Source organism: Prionailurus bengalensis, chromosome C1, assembly GCF_016509475.1.
Source record: "Prionailurus bengalensis isolate Pbe53 chromosome C1, Fcat_Pben_1.1_paternal_pri, whole genome shotgun sequence".
Lineage (NCBI taxonomy): Eukaryota > Metazoa > Chordata > Mammalia > Carnivora > Felidae > Prionailurus > Prionailurus bengalensis.
This window is the reverse complement of record NC_057345.1, coordinates 206,374,887-206,402,171: the sequence shown is the minus strand read 5'-3', so window position 1 is coordinate 206,402,171 and position 27,285 is coordinate 206,374,887. Positions and strand designations below refer to the sequence as shown.

The window sequence follows — 27,285 nt, the reverse complement described above, 5'->3', positions numbered from 1 at the left end:
GTCCCCTGCTGCCCCTGCTGTAGACGCTTATGGGGTCTAAAAAGAAGTCAGACAATGAGTAGAAATGTTAGAGAAAAAAGTAACCGGTGATTTATTTCTGCACTACTTTTTCCTTTGGTCATTTTTTTACTTTTACTTACAATCTTTTTGTTGATGATTATGAAGCATCTCTGCCCTAAATATCTTAAGTTCCTGAAACGGATGTCCAGTCTATTCCTTTATCAACTTGATTGAGATAACCAAAATGAAATATTTTCCTTTTATCTGAAACCTTCTGTTTTTACCACCTCCCCTAAAGCCATCTCAAAATAATACCCTGGGGGGAGTGAGGACCCAAAGTCACTAAAATCAGGTCAGAGCTTTTACGATTCGTACAGCTTTTATGTATTATTCAGGTGTTCGGCACAGGCTTGTACCTCGGCATGGGTGGGACAGACTTGGTTCCCATCTGGCCTTTCAGAACGAGAACCACTGTCTTTCAGAAAGCATTTTCTCCAGTGTATATCAAAAACATCTCTATATAATTGTTCCATTATTTAATCACTTAAAAAACAAAACACAACACTGGGTTTTGCCATCCCGAATGTAGCATCCAGATAACAGAAGAGTGTTCTGAAATCAAATAAACAGGAATTAAACATGCCATTTAATAGTCTTGAAGCACAGTGTCAAAAGAAAGAGGGGCAATTCATAGTACCGGTATTAGGGGACAATTACTTATTGGAGACAGTGCTAGTTTAGTAAGTGTCCTTTAGATTTTCGGATTAATCCATTTTTTTTTTAAGATTTAAAAAAAATTTTAAGTCATCGCTACACCCAGCGTGGGGCTGGCACTCACCACCCTGAGATCAAGAGTCCCATGCTCTACTGACTGAGCCATCCAGGCGTGTCGGATTAATCCATTTTTTATGAAAACATTCTACAACAGGATCTGTTCTATAATGTCGGGGTTTATTACAAAGTGCAATTATACTGGTTTGAAGAATAATTTCGATTTCCTATGGAAGTCTTTCATTCCTTCAGTTTCAAAAAATGTCACGTTTCGGGGCGCCTGGGTGGCTCAGTCGGTTAAGCGTCCGACTTCAGCTCAGGTCACGATCTCGCGGTCCGTGAGTTCGAGCCCCGTGTCGGGCTCTGGCCTGATGGCTCGGAGCCTGGAGCCTGCTTCCGATTCTGTGTCTCCCTCTCTCTCTGCCCCTGCCCCGTTCATGCTCTGTCTCTCTCTTTCTCAAAAATAAATAAAACGTTAAAAAAAAAATTTTTTTTTTAAATGTCACATTTCTGGCACGTTCTCTCCCACCCCCCAAACCCAATTACTCTCCCCCTGATAATAATGAGGCCCAGTTGTCATTCCCTGTAGCGTTTGGGTCCTAGAAAATGGATGAGATGGTTTTACCTAATTTGAGATGAACTGTCCTTTGACATTGCTACTGAGAGATGGGTCTGTTTGTTTACTGTTGGGCAGTGGTTTTCTTTTTTTTCTTTTTTAATTTTTTTTTAATGTTTATTTATTTTTGAGACAGAGAGAGACACAGCATGAGCAGGGAAGGGGCAGAGAGAGAGGGAGACACAGAATGTGAAGCAGGCTCCAGGCTCTGAGCTGTCAGCACAGAGCCCGACGCGGGGCTCGAACTCACGAACTGTGAGATCGTGACCTGAGCCGAAGTCGGACGCTTAACCGACTGAGCCACCCAGGCGCCTCTGTGCAGTGGTTTTCAAAGTGTGGTGCCCGGACCACATTGTCATCAACCTGGAAGTTTGTAGGAAATGCAAATTCTCGGGCCCCATCAAACAATCCAAAACTTGGACTGGAGTCCAGCAATTAATCTTTATACGAGACCTGCAAATCATTCTGGTGGATGTTAAAGTCTGAGAGTGACCGCTCCCGGGAATAGAAGCTAGGCATCCTTGCCAAATTTGGCCTATTTTAGTTTTATTTGTTCTATGATTTTAGCGGCACGACGAGCAAAGGCGAGTGTCATTCTTGTATTGTGTAGAGGAAAACAATTTGAGCTCAGGATTCCCAGGAAATAAAACCTTAACACAATAGAAAGTGAAAGTCAATCAGAATGTCTAATTGCAAAAATGTATAGCATCTAAGAGATACTGTCCCCCAAATCAGGTTAAACGTCATTTAACCAAGAGAATCATTTTTTTTTTTTAAATTTTTTTTTTCAACATTTATTTATTTTTGGGACAGAGAGAGACAGAGCATGAACGGGGGAGGGGCAGAGAGAGAGGGAGACACAGAATCGGAGACAGGCTCCAGGCTCTGAGCCATCAGCCCAGAGCCTGACGCGGGGCTCGAACTCCCGGACCGCGAGATCGTGACCTGGCTGAAGTCGGACGCTCAACCGACTGCGCCACCCAGGCGCCCCCAAGAGAATCATTTTAAAAGTGGATTTAGTTAATACTAGTACTGAATCAGGTCAGTCTTCCAGTAAGGTGGTTGATGGAAAGTTTATTCTTCTTCTGCAGCAATAGTAACAAAGGGTTTTTTATTAAGCTTCACCATTCAGAACTAACGGAGGCCCTGTAGGGTAACAGAGACCACAGAACCTTGGATTCCAGACCTAGTCCTGGAATGCTCTAGAAGGAACTACCATCGAAGATGAGTATGTTGGACTAGATCAAGTGTCAGCAAAGTAGTGCCCTCAGGCCTACCACCTGTTTTTGTATGGTCTGAGAGCCAAAAATGTTTTTTACAGATGACATTTGCAATCAATTCCGTAATAGGGGACACTGTCTTTGATACCTAAGTAAGTGAAATGTTATCTTTCCAGATAAGAATTTCATTCTTGGGACGCCTGGGTGGCTCAGGCCGTTAAGCATCCCACTTTGGCTCAGGTCACTATCTTAAGAGTTCATGAGTTCGAGCCCCGCATCGGGCTCTGTACTGACAGCTCAGAGCCTGGAGCCTGCTTCTGATTCTCTGTCTTCTTCTCTCTCTGCCTTTACCCTGCTCACCCTCTGTCGCTCTCTCAAAAAGAAACCTTAAAAAAAAAGAATTTCATCCTTACCAACAGTAAATCTGTATTTTTTTTTAAAAAATGACTTAATTATTACTATTTTATTTTGAATCCCATTAATAAAAAAATAAAGAAAATGTGTTAGAATTTTATCTTGCAATAGAAATACCTTCTTAATATTCTTAATCTTCCCCTTGGCCTGCAAAACCTAAATTATGTGCCGTTTGGCTCTTTACAGAAATGTTTGCCAATCCCTGGACTAGTTGATTTTTAAGGTTCCTTCAAAAAACTCAAATGTTCAGTTACTCTCAGTGCGTATCAGTAAAACCAGTGTTGAGCCGTGTTTTCCTCTTCGGGAGTGAAATCTGATCAGATGGGCCCCCAAACAGAGCCCCATTTCTCTCGCCGTCCTCCCCCATGAGTGCAGTAATTCAGTCCACACCGCCTAGGTTAGAAAATCAACCCTGCTTGGGACAAATCCTTAACTTTACCTCAGTTTTCCCATCTCTGCAGTGGGGAAACAGTTCATGCTCAGGGCTTCCCCGAAGATGGCTGGGGCTTGCGTTGTTATAAACACCGCAAAGCGGAAACCTTATTTGACAGATTGTTTTCCTTTCCCGTCAGTTTTTCTTACATCATTCATATAATAGTCTAGCAAGTAAACAGTTAATCAGAGAACTGAGTTGGATAATGCCCTTTAAAAGTGACTCTGATATTTCTCAAGTAGATTCCCTAAACCTACCAGACCTACTGTGGAGCCAGTCAGTACACCGAGGGCAGTGTCCCCATAGAACCTATTTGGAAGTGTGTGCGGAATAGCATGCCTACACGAAGAGGCTGGAGGGACCCATGGGCTCTCCCCAGCACCATCTGTTCCCTGGAGACGAGTTTGCATATAAGGTTCAAATTTCCTGGGCGCCTCGGTGGCTCAGTGGGTTGGCTCGGGTCTTGATCTCGCTGTTAGTTAAGTTCCAGCCGTTGGTGAGTTCGCCTCTGCCTTGGGCTCTCTGCTCTCAGTGCAGAACCCACTGGGGATCCCCTTTCTCCCTCTCTCTCTCTCTCCCTCTCACTCTCCCTCTCTCTCTCTCTGTCTCTCTCTCTCTCTCCCAAAAATGAATGAACTTAAAACAAAACAAGACAAAGCAAAACAAAACAAAAAACCAAGGTTCAAATTTCCCCCAGAGAGCCACTGCTAAAATTTCAGCCTTGACCTTCAGGACACTCTGTATTAAAATGCAAATTTGTTACCTAGGAAGGTAATTTTTAACCGTTTTGTGCCTATTTATGAGTACTTGGGCCAAAATTAGGTTTTTCAAATTAGCTAGGTGCCTGAGAGCAGCGCTTAAATAGAAACTGACCCGATTCTCTGATTCTCTGAGGTGGGCTTAGGCTAAACCTTATAAAGGTGCTGGGGTGACTGTGACGCGTGCCCCAGCATTTTCTGCGCTCCGCCTTTACGAGAGTCCCTGTGCGCATGCGTGCAGCCACAGGCGCCTTACTATGAGGGACTTTGAGAGTAGCACTGTCCAACAGACACAGATTGCGAGCCTCTTAGATAATTTCAAGTTTAGTAGCCACATGAAAAAAAAAAAAAAGGTGAGATCTACCATGCGGAATTAATTTTAATGGTACATTTTTCTGACTTGCTATACCCCCCTGCATTATTGCTTCAATATGTAATCAATATAAAAACTACTAATAAGAGACTTTGCTTTTGCGGCCCTAAGCCTTTGGAATCCAGCTTGTATTTAACGCTTATAGCCTGCTTTGGACCAGATCAGTAGCTGCCTATGGCCTAAAGCCGTCGTACCGGCCAGTGCAGCTCTGAGAGTCTTTAGAAACTGCTTCGCAGGTTGCAGAGAGCATGGCACTGGTTGTGAAAACAACCCCAGGATGGTCTGGGGGCACAAGGGGAAGCTGGGACCAACCTCAGTTCTTTTGTACTCTGTTCCATCTGTGTCGGATTTTTGCTGACGGTCAGTGTTCACCCTGTGTAACTGCATAAAAACTTTCATCAGCACAGGAGCCGGGGTTAGATACTGACTTCCACCTAATTGTGTGACCTCAGGCAAGTTACTTGCAACCCTCAGTTTCTTCACTTGCAAAACGCGAATAGGGATAAAGTCTCAAGCTCAAGGGATCCTTGTGAAGATGAAATGAAACGATGCCTATGAACACCTTAAGTGCTTGATCTATCATCACAGGTGCTGTTATTGTTAGATATTCTTGCAACCAGAACGGTTTCAAAATGAACCGTAAAGACGGTCTTTATTTCTCTAAGAAGGGGGAAAAAGACCACACCATCTATATGCAATGTTTTTAAAGAGTGGGTTTAACTAGCTCCTTGAATTTGGCATTGCACCTCGTGTCAATCATCTGTGCACCGAGAAATCCTGAAGGTACTACATCATCTGAAGAACATTTTGGTTTTGTGTTTCACCGGAAATTACGATGTGTAAGTATGCCACAGGGAAACTTCCGTAGAAGACTATCCTTAAAATGCAACCCGTTATGGCACTGGGTGAGCCAATGAGAGAAAAGAGTTTTGCTTTCTCTTCTTGTCCTCACTTGTCTTCTCCTTTTGTTTAGAGTCAGCAGAAAGAGCTCATTACCGCAAAACTAAAGGAAGTGAATTCAGAGTTTTCACTGCACACGTGAACTCATCTTCCCGCAATGACGTATCTGAAAGGCCAAATAAGGTGCTCCTTCACTGTACTCCAGCGAGGGGGCAGAAGGAATCACACACGCTCTTGGGTGTAGAGTGTACAATTTGACTCACTCCTAACTTGCTTCCCAAGCCCCGGCCGTAAAAAAAATACAGTGGAATAGTTCTCACCTCTGGGAGAGTGAAGGAAAATCACAACGCATGTCAATGCTTGTTAGACCACATACACCTTTCGTGGGGGTTTTGTTTGGAATGACAGATGTAGTGACATTTTAAAAATGCAAATAGGTGGTGAATAAATATGGGATCTGCTTCCACATTCACGCACCAAATGCTAGACGACTGTGAACCACAAGAGCAAAATAAAGTACCTAACCATCAATTTACTAGGTCATTTTGAACGTGGGCAGCACAATGGCTGCGTGCATGAAAAACCACTCCTGTATTTTGAGAGAGCCTTTCTAAGAATGCTGAAATATTAATAACATGGTCTTAATGTAGTTGAAGACAAAGGAATGTGTTAAGGGCGGCAAGGGTGGCCGAGAATAGCACAATGACAATGTGGTATTTTTCCTTGCGCTTGTAAAAGCAAGAGGAAAAGAGAGTAAAAATAGTCAGTGCGGGGGCGCCTGGGTGGCGCAGTCGGTTAAGCGTCCGACTTCAGCCAGGTCACGGTCTCGCGGTCCGTGAGTTCGAGCCCCGCGTCCGGCTCTGGGCTGATGGCTCAGAGCCTGGAGCCTGTTTCCGATTCTGTGTCTCCCTCTCTCTCTGCCCCTCCCCCGTTCATGCTATGTCTCTCTCTGTCCCAAAAATAAATAAACGTTGAAAAAAAAAATTAAAAAAAAAATAGTCAGTGCGTTTAAAAAACAACAGCCTTCGATTTTCCAAATGCGTATAAAACTCCGTATTCCACAAATGAATTCACATACACCTAACTCTTGCTAGCACACTCCTACCAGCTTCAAGGAAACGGAGACAAACTATAAACTTGCGATCTCATTTTTTCCCTGAAATTAACATAAATATACAACTAATTTTTGAACTTTAGGAAATTCACGACATCCTCTCATTTGACTTCTGTGAACTCTGAATTTAATTTTTTAACTGGAAGTAGTCTGATCAGAATAGAAGTTGACGAAATAGCAATAGTCTGTTTTTCTCTTCCTTACACCTTTCTCGACCTGCTCTGTTTTCGTGTTGCGGCGAACAAATCATGGGCCAATTTTTCTTGTCACTCTTCCACTTCCATTGTGAGTTTTTAGGTTTTGCTGCCTGGTGAAATGGAGGTGCATAAGGATCATCAAGAACATGGAGGATTAAAAAAAAAATTTTTTTTTTTAATGTTTATTTAGTTTTGGGAGAGAGAGAGAGACAGAGAGAGAGAGAGAGAGAGAGACAGAGAGAGAAAACCACCAGGGGAGGGGCAGAGAGAGGGGGAGACAGAGAATCAGAAAGCTGTCAGCACAGAGCCTGATGCAGGGCTCGAACTCACGAAATCACGAGATCATGACCCGAGCCCAAGTCCCACCCTTAACTGACTGAGCCACCCAGGTGCGCCAGGAACATGGAGAATTTCAATCCACTATCCAGATGCGGAAAAATAAAGCAATTTATGCCTCCTCCTCAGTCCCAGCTCTACCAAACCTGCAGCACGTTTCCACAACTTGCCTTTGTTGGCTGTGACTCAGTAACCCCCCAGGACCCAGTGGATTTGTTTCTGAGTTCAGGGACTCGCTGTGTTTGACGTGGGAAGGACAAGCTTGACCCTCAGTGCATCTTTCTCCCCAAGCTGGTGTTTCTGATTTTAGTCGAAACCCTAGGGCCATCTTAAGCATGACCAGAAAGCACCTTGCATATTGAACCATCCCTAATTATGTGATGGGTCTAAACTTGAGACACATAAATCTCAGTCATTGGAGCAACCTGTTTTTCTAAGATTCTCCGGTCCAGTGAAAGACGAAAGCAAATAAGGGAGAGATTGATCTCCTAGCACTTTTATTGTCGGTGCTCCACACATCATAAAGTTTTGGCTCGTTAAAGGAAATTCCATAAACAACTTTAGTTAATAATAGTGAAATAACCGTGTGCCTTTCTGGAGCTTCTGCTAAACTCCCTTTCCGCTTGCCATTACCAGAGCATGATTAAGAAAATACCAACAGGCTGTTCAAAGGGGAGGAATAGACTCCAACTGGGAGCCGTACAGATGCTTGAGGGATGAGGTAATGAGACAAGGGAACGTGGCCATATCTCCTCAGAGAATCACGCAGTTTTGCGGATCTCTTTTTTTGTCTCCTCATTCGAGTGAAACCCGCTGGGTTTCTGGCGTGGTCGGTCTCCTTTCGTGGTCAGGCTGATGGCAAATGCCTAATGGGTTCTTCTCCCAGCTGGTATTTTTTTTTTTTTTTCAACGTTTATTTATTTTTGGGACAGAGAGAGACAGAGCACGAACGGGGGAGGGGCAGAGAGAGAGGGAGACACAGAATCGGAAGCAGGCTCCAGGCTCTGAGCCGCCAGCCCGGAGCCCGACGCGGGGCTCGAACTCCCGGACCGCGAGATCGTGACCTGGCTGAAGTCGGACGCTTAACCGACTGCGCCACCCAGGCGCCCCTCCCAGCTGGTATTTTTGATAGTTTAGGAACATCTTAAGGATGAGATAAATGGACAACACTGAAAGGGAATCGTACTGGAAAGGTGGTGGGTATCTGTCACCTTTTTTTTTTTTTAAACCTCTGGTTGCCCGAAACAACTTTATTTTTCATGGCCTTGTCGCTGTGGGTTTACTACTGATGGTGTTGGTCAATTTTATTTCAAGTGGAGACAGATTTGGGAGGTGATGGTGAAGGGCAGAGGGGAGAAACGGGGGGGTGGGGTGGGGAGCAAGGCCCTATTAATTATTTTTTATTGTGAGGTTTCCCAGAATTATTGAGATTTTCCACATTAGGAAAAGCTGCCATTGGTGTCAGCGTGATGTTTGCGAAGATGAGGTCATGGAAAGCATGTCAGGTGCATAAAGAACTATATGGCCCATGTTCTCTGCAGCAGCCACGTAGGGTGTGTGAGCATAGGGAGGCAGTGGGGTGTTGAAAAAATAGAGAGAGGGGAAAACAAGAGGGTTTTATTAATCTGAAAATGAACATAAAATATTGGCTGATCTTAAAAAAAAAAAAAAAAAATCTCAATATGTTATAGTCCAGAATCTACGGTCGGTACTTTATATTACTTTCCCTTGAAACCGTGACCCATGTCTTACCAACTCTTTTCTTTTATGCCTCGTTGCCTTTGTTGGCCTTTTGCTTTGGTTCCCTCCGTACCGGTAATTAGGAAATAATCACCGATAATTTTTCTGTGAGCGTTTGGATACGCTTCCGACTGTTGGTTCAAGACCACGCTCTCAGATTCCGTAGCATGTAGCCAAGAGCGTAGGTTTGGGGGAGAGAACACTTGGCGTCCAAGCTGGTCCCTGACCTTTACCTGTCGCGTGGTCTGCCACCAAGAATGGACTTTTCAAAGCCAGCATCCCAAATTTCCAAGGGAGGGCTGATAACAGTACGTGTGCGCAAGCTGTTCATCGGGATTGGACACCATCCTGCATGTAAGCAGCGTACCTGCACGCAAGAAGCCCTCGGGAAACATAGCTGCAATTTGACCGATACCCCTGGTTTTAAGAAAATGTCTCCCGTCGGGCTCCTTGCCACCTGACCGGGAATGTAATGACCTTTGAAGAGTGACTGTAACCGATTAATGTTTTTCGTTGCTTTACCTGCGTCTCAAGCCAGGTGATCACTAGCGATTCACAGAAACGTCCCCCTTCTGCTGGGTCAAGGAGGTGACGTTTTGCTCTGCTCTGTTAGTGGTGGCTTATATTGGTGTGTGTTTCCTTCTTTCCCGTAGCCTGCAAAATTGGCTATTACAAGGCCCTCTCCACGGATGCCACCTGTGCCAAGTGCCCGCCCCACAGCTACTCTGTCTGGGAAGGAGCCACATCGTGCACCTGTGACCGAGGCTTTTTCAGAGCCGACAACGACGCGGCCTCTATGCCCTGCACCCGTAAGTTGTGTGCTTCTGTCTCGTTTCTTCGATGCCAACGGCTGCCGTTCCCGCCTGGCTGGGTCTTCTCCCAAGATGACCAGGGAGGGGGCAAGTTAGATCGACTGTGAAATCTTTTGTTACTCAAAGCAGGAGGAATGCTTACGAAAAGGAAGGATCCGTCTCGCTGTCCGGGTCGCCTTCAAAACGCACAGCTGACCACAGGCCACTTTCTGGAGCAGTGATAGGGCTCTCAGGGGTTGTCCGGCAGTGCGATTAGAGCTGAGATTGGGATTTATACATGGCTCTACCGTCTCCTTCGGGAGTCTTGGGGAAGCCTGACAGCTGCGGGGCAGACAGGTCCCGGGCAGGGTTCCGGGGACGGGATCACGTGTGGGCTGTGGTTTCAGTTTGGGCACTGAGGTCATGGCTTGCGTTGTCATTACCCTTCTTCCCTCTTTCCTCATAGTTTTGTGTTCATAACATTTAGGCCCGGGTCCTAATAAACGCCTGTTTAATGATAGGCACTCAATACATGCCGGGCTAATGAATGGATGGGGTTGGCCCCTTGGTATGCAGAGGAGCAGGGAAGTCTGTTCTCCCACTTTCTGTGGACCGAGCTGCTAGTGTTGCCATTGCTTCCACCAGCACTGTGGGCTTCGCAGACCCTGCCGTGGCTGTGACCTTGACCAGAATAGGCAGCGGGGGGGCCCAGGCATTCCCCTCATGGTGCTTCCACCGCGTGAGTCAGTGTGTCGAGGGACAGAGCCAGGCACGCGGGGTTCACACATGTTCTGTCTTTGTTTCCAACATCCCTCCCTCCCCACAGTTAAGAGCAGGTTGACAGTTTAGTCTCCTAAGTTTCGTCTCCGGTTCCTCATCTGTAGAATGGAGTTAAAAATAGTACCTCCGTCATCGTTGTTGGTATTTAGCACCGTCCTGTGGGCCCTGTTAGCATAGAAACGCAAAAAGTGACGCTACTCAGTATATTTTAGCTTTTACTGTGTTTATGGCTGTTACTGTTTTGTTCCCTATTACAAATTCCATCTTGGCTGGCCTGGAGCCAACATCCCTCCAGATAGAAGTATTTTCTGGCTGTGAGGCCATTGTCTGGTTAAGGCAAGTATCAGCCTTAAAAAGAGTGGGAAGAGATTCCAGATCCATCCTAAATTTGGACTGACATTACTGGACCCTCCAGAGTTTCTTTTATAAACGACGACAGCAGTAAGAACCATTTCACAGAGGCGCCTGAGTGGCTCAGTCAGTTGAACGTCTGACTTGCTTTCGGCTTAGGTCATGATCCAGTGTCGGGCTCTGGGCTGAACGTGGAGCCTGCTTGAGATTCTATCTCTCCTTCTCCCTCTGCCCCTCCCCTGCTCACACACGTGAGCTTCCTCTCTCTCTCTCTCAAAAAAAAAAAAAAAAAGAAGAAGAAGAAGAAGAACGGGGTGCCTGGGTGGTTCGGTCGGTTAAGCACCTGACTCTGGATTTCAGCTCTGGTTATGATCTTATGGTTCTGTGAGTTCAAGCCCTGCACTGAGCTCTGCGCTGGCAGTGTGGAGCCTCCTTGGGGTTCTGTCTCTCTTTCCCTCTCTCTCTGCCCCTCCCCAGCTTGCCCTCTCTTCTCTCTCTCAAAGTAAATAAATAAACTGAAAAAACAAAACAAAACAAAAAAACAAGAAGAATCATTTTATGATACCCAGGTAATGTATCAGACACTTTCAATACACCTCATCACAGGGCTCATAGTAAACCAAATCTATAAAATAGGCATTATTTTCCGTTTATACACGACGTAATTGCCAGCTCAGAGATGTTAAGAAGGAGCCCAGGACCCCACCCCAGCTTGGGGATAGAGCTGCACAACCAGAAGACTGACATTTTTCTTATCATAGGCAGGCTCTCTTGCCCACTCCCCTCCCTGGGTCGAACTCAAACTCCCTCCTGACGGAAGGAGAATACGAGGGCCAGCCTTGGGTGTAAGCGTAAATGGGCAAAGACTTCCTCGTTTTCTTTTTGTGTTCCTTCCCTAGACTAAGTACTTTCTCTAGATGGCCATGATGTTTGATAAGCTCAAGTCCCGGTCTTTTTCTTTTCCAACCTGAGAGTCCTCATCCCGTGTTCCACTCTGTGGGATCAGGTAAACTCTCCTCCTCTGACCACACCGGCTGCCAACAGTTCCCTGGGTGTGGGATTTTAGGGCACCAGAACACTCAAAGGGCAGTATTGGGGCCAGACCGTGTGATGGCTGCCTTCACCTTGCATCATGCAGTCTGTCTTCCCATACAGATAGAACCTTCCCCAGACTGCGGCCCGACTGTGTTAAGAACCTCATAAAATTCATCTTTGATGGCAAGATGGTCTGGCTCTTGCCTCCAGGCATTTTCAGTCTCGTGATTCCGATCTGTCACCAGCATTCTAGGACCACGGGCCCATCACGTAACTACTGCACCTTGCTACGTGGGAGCGGTTTAGGGAGACCCCAGAGGTCACCACCTGCCTGAGTTACTGGAATGCTTTGCCGCATGTGTCAGTGTGGTAGCCGAGCCCTTGGAATTTAATGTTTGCGTAGGCATAAATTGTTGGCTGTATCTTGAGGATCCAAATGAGAAAAAGAAAATATGGGTTTTAGCAATTGGGGGGGGGGCATCAAAAAGTTTCAGAGCTAAAGTAACTTTTGCATTTGTCGGCGATTGCTTTCAATAACGTGAAGGAAGGAAAACTGGCAGCTTTTTGTGTCACTGATAAAACACCCATGAAAATAGCGACGCGATATGTGATCTTTTTCCCCCCGGTCCATCCTGTTAGTACTCCGCCTACACTTGACTGACTCAAGCTCTTTGTGTTATTCTAAGTTTATTGCGTCCCTCTGACTCGAGCTAGGAGGAAGCACGGTGCTGTTAACACCACAAAGTTCTGAGGTTGTTCAACCCCTCGACGCCGCTTACCCATCGGTCAGCTGGGATTCTCATGATCTGCCTGTCGGGTTGTTTTGAGAATTAAACAAGAAAATATTTGCAAAGGTCTGGCCCACGGTAGGGATCTGACAAATGTTTGGTCCCTTCTCGTGTCCCCAGCTGGTCACTTCCTCCCCCAAACCACGTCCACACCACACTGCCAGCGCGTCTGACTGCCTCTCTATGGTGCTTTTCTCACTTGACCGTGCAATTGAATTGCCCAGTGGCTGCACTAGACTCCAGAATCTCTGGGGATAAGATTCAGGCATCAGCATTTTCAAAAGCTGCCCCCGTAATTGCATTGTAAACACAAAGTTGAGCCCACTTCTCTACAGAGTTTATTTTTAAGCGTTTTTTTTTTAATTTAATAAACATTAACGACATAAGACTCTTAAGACCTCCTTGGAGACAAGGATAATTGGGGGGGGGGTGACCATATTTTGCTAATAGGTTTACTAGTAAATTAAGCAGCAGAATTATAGTCTCTTCTACTTTACAGCTCACTTTCGGGTTTTCCCTTCCTGCACTGTCCCATACTGTGGCCACTAGGCACATATGACTCTTTAAATTTAAAATTCAGTTTCCAATTTATGCTGTGCCATATTTCAAGGGCTCCCTAGCCGCATGGGGCCAGTGGTGACCATACTGGACAGCTCCTCTGTGGAGTATTTTTGCCATCGCAGGAAGTCCTGGTCGGCACTTAGTAGGCATTCCAATAGAGAAGACAGTGGGAGTTTCTCCAAGAACCTCCTATTCAAATAACCCACAGAATGAAGCCCTTCCCCCTTGCCTCCCCCCCCCCACCCCGCCCCAGCTTTATCGGATTCTTTTGACAAGATGTGGGGGAGAGAAAGGAACATAAACATCAGGGATCCTTTCAAACCGACTCCAGCCTTTAATCAGTTCTTACCAGTTGGTTAAGCCAGGTGACAAAGCCAATTCCCTTGTGCTGACAGCCATGATAATCAGGCACCTTCTTTGTTCATTATGCTATCTTTAACTCCAGCATTCTCATGCAGCCCTGCATTTAGTGATCGCTCACTGTGACGGCACGCTAATGAAGAAATAAAACACACTATCTGAGCCTCATTCTTCTAGCCAAAGAGAGACTCTGCTCCACTGGTTTGTAAAATCAGGTTTTTGTTCACTCGGAGAACGATTAGACCAGGTGAACACAAGCAGCATCGGCTAATTTAGAAGGAAACACCTAAGAAGGTCTTCATACCATGCACGCTGCTTGAGAACTTCAAAGGATTAAATGGCCAATAAACACTATCTTTAGGAGTGCCTCTCTTGGCATTTCTGGTTAAGGTTAGCATAAATGGCCGCCTGTGGGATAGGCTGTATTTCCGTGGAAGCATCACGAATATTTTCGAGAAAATAATCCGCACCCCGGTCAGAATAGAGAGTTAGAAGAAATGCTTCTTAAATATCAATGCATGTAGGAAGCACCCGGAAGTCACCTAGGGGTTAGCAGGAGAAGTCGGACCTGATAGGCTGCATTTGTGACAAATTCCCAGCTATTGCTGATTCTGCTGGTAGTTGGACCATCTTTGTGTGGTGAGGATTTAGATCCTTCCTGATGGATGGCAGGAGACAGGAGGCCCTCTTTTCCATGGCTGTAACTGTCAGGCCTATTCTCCAGCTCAGTGGTGACTCTAGGAAGATATTTCAAGGGTGGGGGACATTCTCCCTTGATGGAAATTGAATCCTTCCTTTGTCTCCCAGAAGAAAACCCAACCTGGTTTGGAGTTACATCATCAAATACACTCACCATGGAGCTTTGTTTGTTTGCTTGTTTATATTTTCTTCCACAGTCCCCACCAGGTTACTGCCTCAGAGTGGAAATGTCAATGTTCACCTCAGACACGGGTATCAGTCAAGAAAGGTGACAGGGTTTTTGTGACTGCCAGCAACACAGACTCCCATACCTGTCTACACACAAGGATGCCGTTCAAGCTGATGAAGAAATTTTGATCCCGTGAATCATTTCTTAGAGGGAATTTGAATGTGATTTTTCTTAAAGAGATTCATGTCATTTAACTCTACTGATAACCAGCCCCTCCCCTCCAGATCTCTTTCACCTCCCTCTTACCTTTCTCTGTAGTCAGGAATGTGGTCTGACAGTCAGCAGTGGTGGGAGAAGCCAACTACATGCCTGTGCAGGAAGCCTTTTGATTACCTTAGTTATTTAGTCGCTTGTTCAGTGACGATAGTGAGAAAGGTCTTTCCCTCCCCGGGAGACCGAACCTGTATCCTATTTAAGGTGACTTGCCAACCCCTTACTGTGTGGCAAAATGTACTAGACAAAAATGCCTTCTAGAAGAAGTAAATCGGGCTTCGGATATCTGGGAAGGAAAAGCTAATTCGTGGTTTTGCCACCTTGACTTCTGAACACCATTACCAGAATGGTTTTCTGTACGTTTCAGTTGGAAATCTGTCCTTGTGCTTTGGGGTGCTCTTTGTTTAACTTGTTGGATGAAACTTATTACAGCCTCCTGATTGGAGCACTCTGTGAAATAAGAGATTATGATTTTGGATTGCCAACTTGAGGGGTCTTCACAAATCTGTCTCCAAGTCAACGGCCTTGAATGATTCAGTCAGCTGTGCCAAACAAACAAAGAGTGACTGATTGATCCTCAGACGTGGCCTAAAATACCCCAAATTTGCAGCTTTTAAGACAATTTATACTGGAGGAGCTTAGAGCTAATGAGGGCAAATTTCCCAAGGTCTACGACGAAACGTCCTGATTTGAAAACGCTGGTCTGCAGGCTTAGGTTATTGAGAGACTGAAATAGCGTAGCTCCAAACAGCGAACATCACTTACTTTGTTTCTACATTTGCCTTTTCTAATTGAATGTAGTGCACCACTGTTATTTCCTCCAGAAAGTGTATTGTTTTAAAATTACCATTTCAGGTCTGTTACTCAAAGCCCTCGCTTCTAATGCCTTCTGACAGTTATCAACATAATGAACCATAATGAAATGATGAGCAATTTTCAGTGGAAACCCAATGTGGATCCCAGTGGTGCTGTGTGACTGTGTTGTTAAAACTTGAATGCAAATTAAAATAACATCGTCCTTACTTGTTTCCAAGGTCAGGAGAAGAGAGACCCTTTTTTTTTTTTTTTTTAAGCGCTTTAATTTTGGAAATCTCACATCCATTTTCAAACAAGCCCTTGAAGGTGCCACTGATGTTCGGTTCAGTTCTCTGCCCCAAAGATTTACATGCTTAACAGTCTGGCTAAGGGATTTGGGGAGGGATGTCTAGCATGAGTCTTTGATGTATAAACCATAGCATAAAAGGCAGCCTTCGGTTTTAAGTAAGCTACATTTTTTTCCCCCACCCAAAAGCATATATCTTTTTGCTCTAGGGCTTCCAATAACTAGCAATATAATGGTGGAAGGCAGGACATTCTATGAAATTGATCAATGAGAGTGTAGTCAGCGGTCATGAAAGACCCGTTGGTGTAGGAGTGAAAACAAAAGCCAAAGATTCCTACAGTTTCGTTGATAAGTGTTGCAAGAGATCCGTTCGTTGATCTCTGACCATATCCCAGTTGATCGGCCATGTAATCAATCATTTTTGTGAACCTATTTTTACGGAAATTCTTGGATCTGAAATTTACAGGGGAATTTGTTGCTTTATGTCATTTATCGAATTTGTGAAATGAGACTACAACTTCATGCTACATTCCGTTTGTCGCGGGATAAAAACTCAGATTGAGACACCAACTCTCCCGCTGCCAGATTCTGTGACAGGGATTTTAGTTCACAACATATGGTCATGCCGCCCGGTAATCAGTTGTTAAGCCGATTAATATGCCTGTCCTCGGACCATACCCAACAGATAAGAACAATCAAAGAGATTTTGATGATTCAGATGCAGTCTTCAACAGGTAAATGAACCTGTTGGCTTATTTGGGTAGATCTCAGTGGTTCAGAGTCTGGTATCGGTAATGAGTAACCCACATCCTTGCCTCTCCCTTTCTGATTGCCTTTCGGCATTTTGACTACCAATAGAGAGAAAAGCACCTCTGGAGAGGCCAAGAGTGTGATTCTTGTACGAAGAGAATTAGGGCTACAGGGGGAAAGATCACCAAGTAGTGCTTATTGGAAGAGGATGGATGGATCCCAGTCTGACCACTTGCCATTGGGCTGTTTATAAAATTTGAAAAAGCTTCAGGGTATTTAATAAGGATCAAGTGTCCTCTCTTCGAACTGTGTGTTTTAAAACAATGCTGTTTTAGCCTTCTCTTTGTCCTCCAGCCTACTTCTCATTTTATACAGATCAACAGTCCAATGTGGACATTGTATAGGGATTACTAGTACAACGTGGATTCGACTGGAACGTGCATAGGTTTGAGGAACACTGATGTGATACATGCCCAAGTGAAAGACTTGAATAATCTCTGCCAACGCCATTTAGCCAGCTTATTGCAATTTTTCCACCACCATGAATGAGTCAGAGTGGCTTGTTATCAATCGAGCCCTGTCATTTCTGGATCGCATTTTTGACACTAGTCATGGAAGTCATACAGTGGTTGTGCCCAGCATGCTTCTATGAAACAGGGTCAATTATACCTTGTGCTGAGGTCCCCTGGGGTGAGAACTGGATACCTTCTTTGCTCTCAGTATTTTGATTTTCCTCCCATAGTTGACTCTTATTCTACACATGATCTACAGCTCAACAGAAGATAAACTCAGAGAAGAGTTTCATTGCATCGATATGATTGCCCCCCGCCCCTCGTGTGACCTTCTCCCTGTGCCCCCACCCCCCTCACCCCAGGGGAGAAGCCTTTAACAGAAACTCCTAATTGCCCTCTTGAGTGGAAGTTAGGACCAGAGAGAGAGGTTAACTCAACTAAGACAAGAGCACCATCTAGGAAGTCATGGCAGCACATTTCAGCCTTAAGGACAGGCAACTAGAAGAAACGTGATTCTGGGAGGAAGTCAGAAAGTGAGGAATGGTCCACAAAAAGCTCAGAGTCGTGCTTTCTTTTTTCTTTTTTTTTTCTACCCCCCCCCCCCCCGCCTTGGATTGCTTGTATCTTTGTGACAGGGGCCATTATAGCCCCAGAATCAGACTTTCTGATCACAGTACCTTTGCGCATTTGGATCGTGTTCATTTGGGCGACTTGCGAAACTTTTCTTATCTTCGGTTTGGTCATCAGATTGCCGAGGCTGATCGATGCCCTTTGTCAGATTTTACTATGAGGATGAAATAAGATAAAGTATGAAAAACCAGCTTGCAAGAAATGTAAATTAATTCACAGCCTGGCTACTTTTAAAGCGAACTGCTCAAAATTTCGAAGAAACGGAACAAAGCGCCTTGCTCTGCCTTTCCCACTGTGGCCTCCTCATGACTAATGGGGAGTTTCCTTTTAAAGCACTTGAGCCATAAACTAGTCGTCCTCAAATAAATAAACCGAAACCTCCGTGAGCCCAGTAAAGACGAAGGTGTCTGGAGAGGATGATGTGAGAATAGATACGCCAGAAAAAGAGGCAGGGGCAGAATTGCAGCAAGAAGTTACTTTGACAGGAAGCCAAGAATGTTTCACGGAGCAACAAGTGGTTGGTGCATCCAAATGGTTCTATTTGTTAATGACGGGCAGTTACGCTTTGGCTCTACTCATCGTTGAAACACAGAAACTGCACTGTTCATCGATCTCAGAAGAGGTGTCCCCAAACAGCAGTCTTTGTGTAAACTGACCCACAGCCGCAGGGACTGAGAGAAAGCGATTAACAGTGGCAACATACACAACTGTCGGTGGGAGGAAGCCTGGGCTTCGTTTCAGGCAAAACTTACACACCCCAACTGTTGACTCTGTGTTCTAGCCTGTCTTTCAGCCGGAGAGAGATTAACACAGGCTTATCTGAAGGGGTGGAAGGTTTTACGGCTAAGGCACTGAAGTATCATTGACAGTCCAAAAGTTGGACATGATTAATGAAGCCTTATGAAGTGGAACTCGAGACCCACGGCCCCTCTTCCTCAGAAGAGACGTCTTGTACTTGTTGCCTTGGCATTTTGGTAGGGTGACAGTCGCAGCATTTGAAGACATTGATCATTTAAGAGTCAGGCTTCTGCCCATGCTCCTGGGGGATGTTTCTTTCCACGTCCAGAATTAATTTCGTGGCTCGGGCGTGGAATGTTAAAATGGTGATTAAAAATCCGTTAAGTATTATTAGATGTCTGTGAGGGTTCTGGAAACCACTCTTGACGTGAGCCCAGCTACTTTGTTCTCCTATCAACTATCTCATTGCTTTGGTTGCAGGCTTGCATTTTTTCAAACTTCTAGCCTGTGATTGCCTTTTTTTTTTGTTTTTTTTTTGTTTTTTTGGGAATATCCTATTTTATTTTATTTATTTTAAGCAATGTGGTATTTTATTTATTTTTTTAATTTTTTTTAGAGAGAAAGTGAGAGCAGAGGAGGAGGGCAGAGGGAGAGAGAGAATCTTAAATAGGCTTCATGCTCAGTGCAGAGGGTGATGTGGGCTTGATCCCCTGACTCTAGGATCATGAGCTGAGCCTAATCAAGAGTCAGACACTCAACTGACTGAGCCAACCAAGTGCCCCTATTTTTTTTTTTTAATTTTAGAGGGGAAGGGTGAGAAGTGCAGAGGGAGAAAGAGAATTTTAAGCAGGCTCCACACTCAGTGCAGAGCCCAATGTGGGGCTCGATCCCACACCGTGGGATCATGACCTGAACGAAAATCAAGAGTGATGTTCAACCAACAGAGCCATCCATACACCCCTGGAATATGCTTTTGCAACATACACCAGTGCTGTAGTGGTGACACCTTTGATGAGTGAGCTGGACTGGGTTCAGGAATCGTCATTAATTCGTTTATTTATTCAGTAGATACTTAATGAATACCTATTAATAAATTTGGCACCTTCCTAAGGGCCGGGGATACTCTCATGAACCAGAAAAAAATATTTCTGTTCTAATTGGAATATGAATAATAAATAGGATGATCAAAAATTCTCACAAGAAGGAAAAAGATGATGTGATAGAGTACAATGGAGGAAACGAAGCGTTTCATTTTGCGTGGAGGGAGGAGGGAGGAGGGAGGACCTGAGCTGGGACCCCCTGAGGGATAAGGAGGCAGCTATTGGAAAAGCCAGGGGAGAGAATTGCAGGTGGAACTCCCAAGTCTAAAACATATGAGCTGCGTGTCTCGAGTTGTGCTAATAATGGGAATTTTCAACTTGACTTTTCCCCCTAGCCTTACAATCTGTTAGCATTTTAACAATTGTTATAAGACATTGCAAATTTTGGGTTTATATAGCATATTATACCTTGCATCCATATAGATTTATAAACCTTCGGCAGAACCCACTTCTGGCTGCAGTGATCACTGTATCCGTCTTTTTGGTTTCCAACTTCTTCTGAAGTACCAATTGCTACCTCTAACATTGAAAAAGAAAAGCATTTTATCTGGCTTGTGGGTTGGGGGTGGGGTACGTAGAGAGCCCTTAGCTTGACATTGACTTTCCTTGGAATGGTTTACACCAAGCTCCTCCTTCGCATCGGAGGCATTTATGACTTTAGGTTCAGTGTTGGCTGATCCCTTTTCAATGACTTATTGATAAGTAAGGCTCATACAGATATCATGTGGACATGTTAACATTGGGTTCTCCTACATGGGGCTACTTTAAATCCTGACGTAAACTAGTGTGTTCTCTAAACTACTCGGGAATTAGACTTTTGCCTAATGCACAGGAGAGAAGAACTTAAGATTTGTAGAGTTACTAGAATGTTCTTTTATACTTGGAATGTTGCCCTTCTTAAATGTCACATTCACTCAACTTCTCTAGATAGAGTATGCTTTATTTCTGGAAGGTTGTCTTTTCCCAGAAGAGAGTACATGATGGGTTAAGGGAGATCAAGATTCCTTTTATGATACAATATGATATGATATTTTATTATATGATATGATAGTCCTTTGCTTTTGCTATAATTTGGCTAAGGTTTCTTTGGGACTTCATATTGTCAAACTCCTGTCAACCAAATGCAACCTGACATCCCACTAGAAAATAATAATTACCCATTGTAGCACCTTTCACAAGTACCTGCTGTGCAATCGAGAAAGTATTTCACACCAGTGAAGCAAATGGATGTTCATTCACTTTATTCACAGTGGCAGGAAATACGGTGCCCATTGCTTTCAGAGCACCGAGGAACTCAAGAAATAGGCCATAATATTGCACATATTTTATTTCTTCCTGAGTCCGTGAAGGTAGATGTAACTTCAACCTTAGAAGCCAGGGCTGTCGGAAGATATAAATCAGGGGTTCTTGGACTGAGCTCCCGAGATAGTTTCAGGGTATGCTTGAAGTCCCTAGAATTAATGTGCCAAATTGTGAGGATTTTAACGAGCATCTTTTTGAAGGGAGGGTACACTTCTCCCAACAATTTCTTTGTAGCCGGGGCTGGTAAACTACGGCCCGAAGGCCGAATTCGACTGCCCCGGTCTTTGAAAATAAAATTTTCTTGAGATGCAGTCACATCCATTTGTTTAGGTGATGTCTATGGCTGCTTTCGAGGTACAGTGAAAACTTGAGTAGTAGCTACAGAGAACGAGTGGCCCATAAAACCTGAAATACTGACTAGCTATCTGGTCCTTTACAGAGAAAGTTTTGTTGAATACTGTTGTAAAGGATTTGTAACTTAAAGATTATTGTATTTGACCTTTGGCCCTGATAGCAGAGTTATTATCTATGCCACTAACTTATATTTCAAACACGAAGGACATTCTAAACATGAGACGTTTAAAAGAGTTTAACATTCTACCTCCATTCGTGGAGGGACTTATATACATGAATTCCAAAGAAGTAAAAAAAAATGTAAAGGAAGTCCATTTATTTCCCCTTACCGACACTCCAGCATTTGATTGATTTGTATTTAAAAATGTCTTGGGGCGCCTGGGTGGCGCAGTCGGTTAAGCGTCCGACTTCAGCCAGGTCACGATCTCGCGGTCCGTGAGTTCGAGCCCCGCGTCAGGCTCTGGGCTGATGGCTCAGAGCCTGGAGCCTGTTTCCGATGCTGTGTCTCCCTCTCTCTCTGCCCCTCCCCCGTTCATGCTCTGTCTCTCTCTGTCCCAAAAATAAATAAACGTTGAAAAAAAAAATGTCTTAATGTTGATGGTAAACATAAAACGTACAGGAAACTGTGGTTCTAGAAAGGCTACTAAGGAAAATGCCAGCCTACCTTTGAAAATGTAAAACTTAACTTTCTTCAGGTATAAAATTGCCCACAGCTTCTGAACCAAATAAACCATCGGCTGGAACCAAGATGGAGAAAGAAAGCCGTAATAACCAGTCCTCAATTAACAAAACTTTGATTGAGGGAGCTCACATATTTTTTTTTTAATTTATCTTTTTAAGATTTTGTTTTTAAGTGATCTCTACACTCAACGTGGGGTTCGAACTTACAACCCCTGAGATCAAGAGTTGCATGATCTACCGGGCCAGCCAGGCACCCCATGGAGTCCGCATTTTAAGCTCCCAGCCATGCTGGGCTGGTAACGGAGATATAAAAAATGAGAGTGAGTCCGGGGCCTGCACTATACCTCCTCCTGCTCACATCATCCATATTTAGCTTCCTTTAGTCTTTTCCTTCCCCCTGATTTCCTGCCCTTTCCTTCTTCAGGTATCCAGGAAAGCATCAAAATGAGTCTGATTTGTCTTTCCCTTTGTCTTCTAGAGCAGGCAACAAACAATAAGCATGTGAATGAGTCCACAATCCCTCCCAACGGAAGTGATCACTAAGATATGGTATACAGCCTTACTTCCTTTTTGCAAAGTATTATTAAAGTGTAGAACAGGGGGACTTGAATTAAACGAGGTATATTGAGACACCCCTCTCCAGGGCTTAATGCTAATGAGTCTGTAAGAACTGACTCCCAGCTTTAGCTCAGGGAGGGCTGTATTAATTCACACACTGTAGGTAGGGGGCCTCAGGTGCATTGCAGGACTTTGTTAGTTTGCCATCCAGCCATTCATTCACTTGTCAACTCCTCAAACGTTTACTGTGCTTATGCTGAAGTGGGAATCAGGGTAGACACTGGGAAACGCTGACGACATCAGCTCTCTTGGGGAGTACATAGACCGGTGGCAGAAACAGATAACGCAGCGTATGTCTGATCAGCAAGACCCCGTCACGTGGTCCAAAGTTAGAGAAATAAATGTGACCTGTACGGTGGGACGATGCCATAAGCAGGATTGCTGACGGTACTACATAAGGGCTAGTAGTGGGTAGTTTGGGAAAGGATAAAAGGACAAGACCCTGTAACGTATAATGACCTATAAGCTACCTGAGGCTTGGTGCTTAGTAGGTGCGATCTCAATAGGGAGACTAGAAAATTTAAACAAAGAGTATGATTACCGTGTTTTGTTACAGATCTCATATTTGTAATTGGAGACTTGCTTGCAAGTTGACCTGTTTCTGGTGAGACAGGCAAAATCCCTTGTCAGAAACTTAATGGTTCCCAAATATCCAGATACACTACTTACTTCACGTAAACAGAAGACAAGATGATCTGAGTTACGTTTTTGTCTTTTTTTTTTTTTTTTCCTTCTGGATGCCTTGTATTTACTGAGACAGCCCGTGTTACTCAGAATGCTATTTTCTTTTCATTATAGCCATCTCTACAGGTAATTGTGTTAAGGTGCTGCTGTCAATATTAGGTATTACTGTTGGATCTGGATGGAGTTTTGGGTTGTATTAAAGCGTATACTTTCTTGTCTTGAGAATACTTTCTTTTCTGAGGAAAAGAGGGCACCTCTTTATAAATGGAAATATACTTACCATCTTTCAATGGACATGAGTTTAAAAACAAAGAAAGAAAGAAAACCACGATCCTGCAAACAAAATACAACCACCGTTATGATTTTAATTTATAAAGCATGCACTCTTTCCCAGGCCTTTGCAGAACACCGTGATTATCGTACTGGGTGGGCATTTTTCTATCTGCTACCCCTCCCCCCCAGAAAAACCCACAAAATAAAACTCTACCATAGTCCAATTTTTAAGCCCATATAACATCACTCCCTATGGCAGCAAAACAAAACCTATGCAGTACAAGTCACCAAACCATTCATGGAGGCATCATTGAACTTGAATTTGCCTAGTCCTCTGTCTTCCCGTTAGCATCCACCGCAGGGTCTTCTTTAAGAATCGGTGCCCAGAGAAGCCTGTTCCAGGCCACCACTTGTTTGGGGCCCAGCCCTCCATTTTGAAATCCTGCAGCATCTTTTTGTTTTGTTTTGTTTTCCTTTCTTTCCCATGGGGCAGTGTTATATCTCTGAGTCCTGTGACCAGTTAGTTTTCTGCTCCATTTCTTCTCTGTTTAGACACTGCCGTGCCCCGTCCTACATACTAATTACTGACTTTTTGCTTCTGCATTGCTTGATTCATTGTGTCACATTTTCCCATGTGAAAGTGGATCAGGAACCTTGGCAAGGAGGTTAATGGATTTAAGAGTCACTCGTATTTGACCCTGGAAGTCATAGCAAAGTAAGAGCCAGTGGCTGACCCATTTTATAAACCGAGCCGTGGTAAGTTTTAGCTGCAGACTACTAGTGGATTTCACCGTGGTGGCAAGCACCCGTAAAATTTGAACAGGATTGAAGATACACCCTCCCTTTTTACCTTTACCTCTTAAACTTTGGCCGAAACTACTGCTTTTGTTGTTATTACACCTCTATGGGGAGCCACATAACGGAGTGCAAATAACCCCGGAGTGGGAGTCAGGACTTTTCGATTTTAGTCCGACTCTGTCACTAATGAAGTTGCAGGTCCACTTACTGGATCTCAGTTCCCTCGTCTTTTTAAAATGAGGTTGTTTGGCCAAATCATCTTTAACTTCCTGTCTGTCTCCAGGACACTATGATTTTAGATAACTGTTCACGTATTCAGAACCCACTTACTTACCTTTATTATATTCCAGTCACTAAGCTAAGGACCATAGCTATAAATATGAAACCTCAGCAAGAAAGAAATTCGTATTTTCTTTCTGCAGACTTCTGTGGGGGTACTCTTTTTTTTTTAATTCTTTTTTTCAACGTTTATTTATTTTTTTGGGACAGAGAGAGACAGAGCATGAACGGGGGAGGGGCAGAGAGAGAGGGAGACACAGAATCGGAAACAGGCTCCAGGCTCCGAGCCATCAGCCCAGAGCCTGACGCGGGGCTCGAACTCCCGGACCGCGAGATCGTGACCTGGCTGAAGTCGGACGCTTAACCGACTGCGCCACCCAGGCGCCTCCCTGTGGGGGTACTCTTTTAAGAACAAATTTTATGACACTGGACGGGGCCTAGATCTCAAAATTAAGAGAGGCTGTTGATAATTAGTCTCGAGGGGAGATCGGGAAGCCCTGGATTAACCCTTTTTCAGCATTACCACCAAGATCCTTTAGCAGTCCAACAGCATGAGCTGAGTAATAAATATTGGGTATGACTCCTTATTAGTAGGTTGCCTCGTTCGATTTTGTCCCCGTGGTTACTTTGGAACAAGGCAGTCCTTTGTGGTTGACTAGATAAAGCTTCTTCCCAGTTCACACAGGCCTCCAGTTAACTTCCTTTTCCTGAGGAACATGGTCACATTCCCCTTAAAGCAGTTCAGTGCAAATACATTAGAATAGATAGGGTGAGCCAGAAACCTGAAATTTCCATTAAAACTCACTCTGGTTCTTTTCTTGGAAGACCAAAATGGGGAAGAGAAAGGAAGAGAGGACTTTCCGCCTGTCCCTTTGAGGAGGTATTTGGCATCAGAGTGGGGAAGGTATCTTTCCAGCCTTTGGTACTGGCTCAGTCCAGGACTATCCCCTCCCTTCTCCCACCCAGATTCTTCTCCTTGAAGGCAGTTTGCGTTGCAGCTCTTTGGCACGTAAAGACTAATCTCCGGCAAGAAACAAGGGGGTTCGTCATGGCTCTCTAGTCTTATTATTATTATTATTTTTTTATTGCTATCTTTAAAACCAACCACTATGTTGTTTGCGGTCAGTTGTTCTGTTTCCAAACAGCCACCACCACCACCGTTCATGTTTCACAAACTCTTTGATGTCAGCGGGAATGAGTAAGCTCAAAAGGGCCTGGTCCAGCCTTGGCTAGCTGAAGGGCAGGACGTGGGGCCTGAGAGCCTCTGCACGATCCCTGCCGCAAGTTGGGATCTCCCAACGACTCTACCTTTGACATCGCTGCAACCAGGTTACACGAGTTCCTACTAATTACCTATGACGAGCTTAACTCCCAACTGCCGTGCTGGGCTGAAGAGGCGTGTCTATACGATTCGGTTAATTTTACTCCGCATTGAGGACGCGCTGTACTTAGCAATCCCGATTTATCTTCAGAAGTGGCACATAACTCTTACTCTACCAGGGTCCCACACTAGCCCTGGGAACTTGAATCAGGCTCATCTGTGCCTGTTTGCAGATGGTGAGATAAAAACCAGATAAGTTCTATCTTCTTTTTCTGCCGCTTCAAAGAGAAGCCTGGACTTGGAACGTGTTTGATGTTGACGTCGAGATGCACGCCGTCTCAGGATAGCAGTCAGTGTTACCGATGTAGCAGCCTTCTTTCACGGTGTGCTTTTTTTAAAAGATTTTTCTTTTTTTTTTTTCCTCGCTGGCTTGATTGGCTTTCTGCTTTCTTTGCCACATGGGCCCACCTTACTTCCCATCGCTGCAGAGAATAATAGAAACTCGGAGAGATTCCAAAAGGATAGTTTAAGTTCTTGGTGTGATAATGTATGTGTATGTGTGTGTTTTTTTTTTCCTTCTCCAGGCCCACCATCTGCTCCCCTCAACTTGATCTCAAACGTCAATGAGACGTCCGTGAACTTGGAATGGAGCAGCCCTCAGAACACAGGTGGTCGCCAGGACATCTCCTACAATGTGGTGTGCAAGAGATGTGGGGCTGGTGATTCCAGCAAGTGCCGACCCTGTGGAAGTGGGGTCCACTATACCCCCCAGCAGAATGGCCTGAAGACCACCAAAGTTTCCATCACTGACCTGCTGGCTCACACCAATTACACATTCGAAATCTGGGCCGTGAATGGGGTGTCCAAGTATAACCCCAGCCCGGACCAGTCGGTGTCTGTCACCGTGACAACCAACCAAGCAGGTAGGAATCCGATCTACTTTATTGTATGATATAAACAGAGAGAGGGGGCGCTCGGCTGGCTCAGTCGGTTGAGTGTCTGACTTTGGCTCGGGTTGTGATATCATAGTCCGTGGGTTTGAGCCCCTCATTGGGCTGTGTGCGGACACCTCAGAGCCTGGAGTCTGCTTCAGATTCTGTGTCTCCCTCTCTCTCTGCCCGCCCCCCATTCTCTCTCTCTCCCTCTCTGTCAAAAATAAAAAAAAAAATTTCAAAAGTTTAAAAAATAAAAAATAAATGTACAGGATAAAGGGCTTATGTAGGTATCCATGAATTAACTTAGACTTACTTCTACAGTTAAAGTGGAACCCCATGGATCTGATTATAATCCTGCGAGCTGCCTTGTAATACAAAAGATTCTTAGAAGAATGATCATTTGTTCACCAATACTGTTTTGGACACCCAACTGCATAGCATGCCCTGTGCTAAGTGGTGACGATCACATGAGATTAAAAGACGCTGTCTGACTGAAAGGGGATGACAGTCGGTGAGATGGGTCACTCCA

The 27,285-nt window shown here is 44.6% G+C and overlaps 1 protein-coding gene across 3 annotated transcripts in view; it reads left to right on the top strand.

The window, feature by feature from the left end:
* Positions 1-27,285, top strand: part of EPHA4 (EPH receptor A4) — a 151,550-nt gene that overhangs the window by 61,321 nt on the left and 62,944 nt on the right. For all 3 annotated transcript variants that reach the window (XM_043577961.1, XM_043577959.1, XM_043577962.1), the window contains exons 4-5: positions 9,526-9,681; positions 26,406-26,744. In XM_043577961.1, coding sequence (XP_043433896.1) covers positions 9,526-9,681; positions 26,406-26,744 — 495 coding nt within the window. The remainder of the gene's footprint in view (positions 1-9,525; positions 9,682-26,405; positions 26,745-27,285) is intronic.